General features: G+C 41.8%; 1 protein-coding gene across 1 annotated transcript in view; it reads left to right on the top strand.

Moving 5' to 3' along the window:
- LOC113807325 (ras and EF-hand domain-containing protein homolog) overlaps positions 1–5000 on the top strand; it is a 40739-nt gene that overhangs the window by 31672 nt on the left and 4067 nt on the right. The window contains exons 8-9 of the mRNA XM_070138890.1: positions 2683–2751; positions 4424–4567. Coding sequence (XP_069994991.1) covers positions 2683–2751; positions 4424–4567 — 213 coding nt within the window. The remainder of the gene's footprint in view (positions 1–2682; positions 2752–4423; positions 4568–5000) is intronic.

The following is a 5000-nucleotide window of genomic DNA, read 5'->3' as shown; positions in this document are numbered from 1 at the left end:
GTTTGTTTCTCTGTGTTGTTCTTCCTGCTTGTTTGTCAGTTTGTTGGTTTGTTTCTTTGTCTGTTTATAGTCTGTTTGTCTATCTACTCTTTTGCTTAATCAGGTACACAATCATTCATCCATTCATCCATTTGAGACAGTGTGAAGTTTCGTCAAGAATAAATGTCTAACAAATCTAAAGATAATAGAAAAGGATTAAAGTCTTTAATAAATCTAGAGATAGTAAAAAAGAGAAAAAATGGATAAAAGTCGTTAACAAATCGAAAGTTAGTAAAGAAAGAATGAAAGAAAGAAAGAAAGAAAGAAAGAAAGAAAGGAAAAAAACAGTAATTCCATATGATATTTAACATTTTCGTTAAAAGTATATTAGTATTGAAGTCTATTTTTCGGATGACGTGTGATCTGCTAACCCCCCCCCACCCCCACCCCCTACCTCCTACCCCCTACCCCCTCTCTCTTCCTCTTCACTCACCAAAAAAAATATTTTCTTTCTTGCCAACCGCCTCAGAAATTAAGAAACTTTGTTACGCAAAAAAAAACTCCACAAAGGATATTCTTTTCCCTATTAACCGCATATTGAAAAGCCGAGAATTCCAACTTCCAGAACTCCGCACACACCGCCTGAATATGCAATAAGCCAGAAGGAATACATTAACACGCTTCAATTAACCCTCCATCTTAATACCATTCATATCCCCGTCCTTCTTAGAAACAAAAGATCAAAGGCGTTCAGATCCTCCACGAAGGGAATCCGTACGAATGTCGACGTTATAGGGACTCGAAAACAATGGGATCCGATCTCTGTTTGGATCCGGAGGGCCGCGTCGCCTCAGCCTGTGGTGTCAGATGCACTTATGAATCTGATGGGGCGACGGCGAGGACAGTTCTGGGAACCGTGAGAAGGGGGAGAAGATAGAAAAAAGGGGGGAGAAGGGAGAGAGAGAAAAAAGGGGAAGAGGGAGAATGAGAAGAGAAAAAGGGGAGAGGGGAGGGTGAGGAGAGAAAAGAGTAGAGGGAGAGGGAGAAAAGAAAAGGGGGAGAGGGGAGAGGGGAGAGAGAAAGAAGGGGAAGAAGGAGAGTGAGAAGAGAAAAAGGGGAGAGGGGAGAAGGGAGAGAGAAAGAAGGGGAAGAAGGAGAATGAGAAGAGAAAAAGGGGAGAGAGAGAAAAGGGGAAGAGGGAGAATGAGAAGAGAAAAAGGGGAGAGGGGAGAGTGAGGAGAGAAAAGGGAAGATTGGGTATGGATGAAGAAGATAGAGAGAAAATGGAAGAGGAGATATTAGAAGAAAGAAAAGAGGAAGAGGGGGAAGGATGAAGATAAAGGGTGGGGGAAGGGAAGGAAGGGTATGGAGAGAAGGATGGATTTAAGATGAGGTAATAGAAGAAAGAGAAGAGGAAGAAGGAGTGAATGAGAGAGATAGAGAGAGAGAGAGCGAGAGATAGATAGATAGATAGATATAGAGGGAGACAGAGAGAGAAAGAGAGAGAGAGAGAGAGAGAGAGAGAGAGAGAGAGAGAGAGAGAGAGAGAGGGAGAGAGAGAGAGAGAGAGAGAGAGAGAGAGAGAATAAGTTTGAGGAAGTTCATGCGGCAGTAGATCTGTTCATTTTGCGCAAAAAATGAAAATAGATAAATGGCTGAAAAAAATAATAATGAAAAATAAAAGGATGAAGCCACAAACTAATCTCGTACCGATATCACCATCGTAATATCATTGATAGCATATCCATGATTGTTTCTATCACCTCTTTCTCCTTCCCCTCCTCCTCTTCCATCTTCTCCTCCTCTTCCTCTTCCATCTTCTCCTCCTCTTCCTCCTTTCCCTCCTCCTCCTCCCCTTCCTTCTCTTCTTCCTGCATCTCTTTTTTCCCCCTCCTCTTCCCCCTCCTCCTCCTACTTTTCTTCCTGTTCCTCCTGCTCCTCCTTCTCCTTCGCCTCAACTCCATCCTCATCCTCATCCTAATCATCACCATTATCATAATCATCATCATTCATATATCATCATCATCATCATCATTATCACCATCATCATCCTTAGTACCATCGTCACCATCATCACTATCATCCTTATCATCATCATCACCATCATCACTATCATCATCATCATCATCATCATCATTAGTATCTCTACCCTACCATTATAACTTTATCATTGCCACTTTGTAGAATCATTAATTACCAATGTTAGATGCCTTTTTTCATCAATAGATTGGTAAAGTTGCATATTACTCGTTTTATTGTAATTAAACTCTCGTTCTGTGTCTTCTTTCGTTTCTCTTTTTTTCCGTCTGCCTGCTTGTCTTTATCTGCCTCTGTCTTTCTTTCTGTCTGTCTGCCTTTGTCTGTCTGTATGTCTGTCTCTCATTCTCTCTGTCTCTGCCTCTCTCTGTCCGTCTGTCTGTCTACCTCTGTCTGTCTCTCATTCTCTCTGTGTCTGCCTCTGTCTGTCTGTATGTTTGTCTCTCATTCTCTCTGTCTCTGTCTGTCTCTCTCTCTGTCTGTCTGTCTCCTTTTTCTCCCTTCCTCTCTCTTTCTCTCTCTGCTCTGCTTTCGCTCTCTATCTCATGACAATCTTTGTTCTCCATTTTTCGACCCAATATCGTCTTGATTAGAAACGATTAATCCCAATTCCATCATCATTAAAGAACCAAATTTACATTTTTTTTTCTTTCGTTTTTCCCGCAGCGAACGAGAGCAAGTATTGGAATATATGCACCAGTACGACCATATGAAAAGGCAGCTTGAATTACTCCAGTAAGTTTTACTTTTATTCACAATTCGTAGATTCTTTCTTTCCGTTTCTTTTTTTGTATTCAAAATTCTTAGATTTTTTTTCTGTTTATATATTTTTTTCGCTTTACTTTTACTCATAATTCTTCGTTAGATTTTTTTCTGTTTATATTGTTTTCACTTAACATTTATTCACAATTCTTAGTTAGATTTATTCTGTTTGCATTTGTTCACTTAACATTTATTCACAATTCTTCGTTAGATTTTCATCTGCTTACATTTTTTCACGTATTGTATCGACAAGTATTGTATCGACATGAATGAGCTGTAATTTCTGGCAATTAGGATCTCGACACTAAGTCAACTTATATGGAGACAGATCGTCCAATTTTCGAATTTCCTAACATATTCTATTATCATGAAACCATGCATGACAGTCACAGTTCCTAATTACACCATGAACACAAGCGAAAATCAATCAAAGATATGTAATTTGTATTGTAAATCAATTCACAAGCACCTGTTGGGAAATCTCAGGTATCGACCATTAAGTCCAGAGCTTGTTATCATGGGTCGATCTAGTTAAGGTGATCTCTGTATCTATCTACTTATCTATTGTGATGGGCAAAGGACACCTTATCTTTTAAGGATGTAGGTTATGGTCTTCTTCTCACTTTCTTGTTGTTTTTATTTTTTATTTACTAATATTTTCATAGGATTTCTAAAAAAAAAAAAAAAAAAAAAAAAAAAAAAAAATATGCTGCAATATCGAAATGCTAAATACATATCTTGAAGTTTGGAATAATTGTTTATTTTCATTTCAAACTTTCGAACTTTCCACAACTTTGCTATGAATAGTTTTCTTTCAGTAGTTCGAGCTCTCCTTCTAACTGGCTTTCCAGATTTTGGTTGTCAATATTCTTTCCTTAGACACACACACGCCCAATCACACGCACACACACACACACACACACTTTCACCAATACGAACCACATACACACACACACGCACACTCACTCACACACACACACACACACACACACACACACACATACACACACACACACACACACACACACACACTCACACACACTCACACACTCACTCACACACACACACACACACACTCACACACACACATACACACACACACACACACACACACACACACACACACACACACACACACACACACACACACACACACACACACACACACACACACACACACACACACACACACACACACACACAAACATTCACCAATACAAACCAACCTTTTTCCGCATACATTACAGCACACACAAATAACAATAATCATGATAGTAACAATAAATAAGTTAATGAATGTGATGAATGAAATGAATGAGTAAAGCTTTAATTGATTAATGAACAATTAAAAAATAATAGTGTTACATGAATAACCATATAGATATACAAACCAAACAACCAAAAAAGAAAACAAAAAAAACATCTAAATATACAAGAAAGCCGATCAATGCATAACCAACCAACCGACCGACTATCCGACCAACCAATAAACCACACAACATAACCCCCCCCCCCCCCAAAAAAAAAAAAAAAAAAAAAAAAAACTCCAATTGGCTCTCACAACATAACCCCCCCCCCCCCTAAAAAAAAAAAAGAAAAAAAAAAAAAAACTCCAATTCTCTCTCGCCCCCCCCCCCCCCGCCAGCGAAGCCAACAAGAGGCTCCAAGACACCAACGACACCATGAGGGACCCCATGGAGTTCGAGGGGCGACGGTCCCCGCTGGGTTCCAGGTGCTCCAGCAACAGGGGCTCGTTGAGGCAGCCGAAGGAGAGGAGGCGGAGCAAGAGGTGAGAGAGGGGAGGGAGAGCGAGAGGGAGGGAGGGAGAGCGAGAGGGAGGGAGGGAGAGAGGGGTTTAGGGTGTAGGGGAGGGGGCGGGGGGTGAGAGAGAGGGGTTTAAGGCGTAGGGAGGGGGGGGGGTGAGAGAGAGGGAGAGAGGGAGAGGGTTTTAGGGCGTAGGGGAGGGGGGCGGGGGGGGGGTGAGAGAGAGGGGTCTAAGGCTTAGGGGGGGGGGGGAATCTAAGGGTTTGAAGACGTAAGGGGGGGGGGAGAGGGCTTTAAGGCGTAGAAGGGGGGGGGAGAGTTTTAAGGCGTAGAGGGGGGGAGAGGGATTTAAGGCGTAGGGAGGGGGGGGGGTGAGAGAGAGGGAGAAGGAGAGAGGGTTTTAAGGCGAATAGGGGGGGGGGTCGAAGGGTTTGAAAACGTTGGGGAATCTAAACGCG

Source organism: Penaeus vannamei, chromosome 25 (genome assembly GCF_042767895.1).
Source record: "Penaeus vannamei isolate JL-2024 chromosome 25, ASM4276789v1, whole genome shotgun sequence".
NCBI classification, from domain to species: domain Eukaryota; kingdom Metazoa; phylum Arthropoda; class Malacostraca; order Decapoda; family Penaeidae; genus Penaeus; species Penaeus vannamei.
This window is presented reverse-complemented; position numbering and strand designations above follow the sequence as displayed.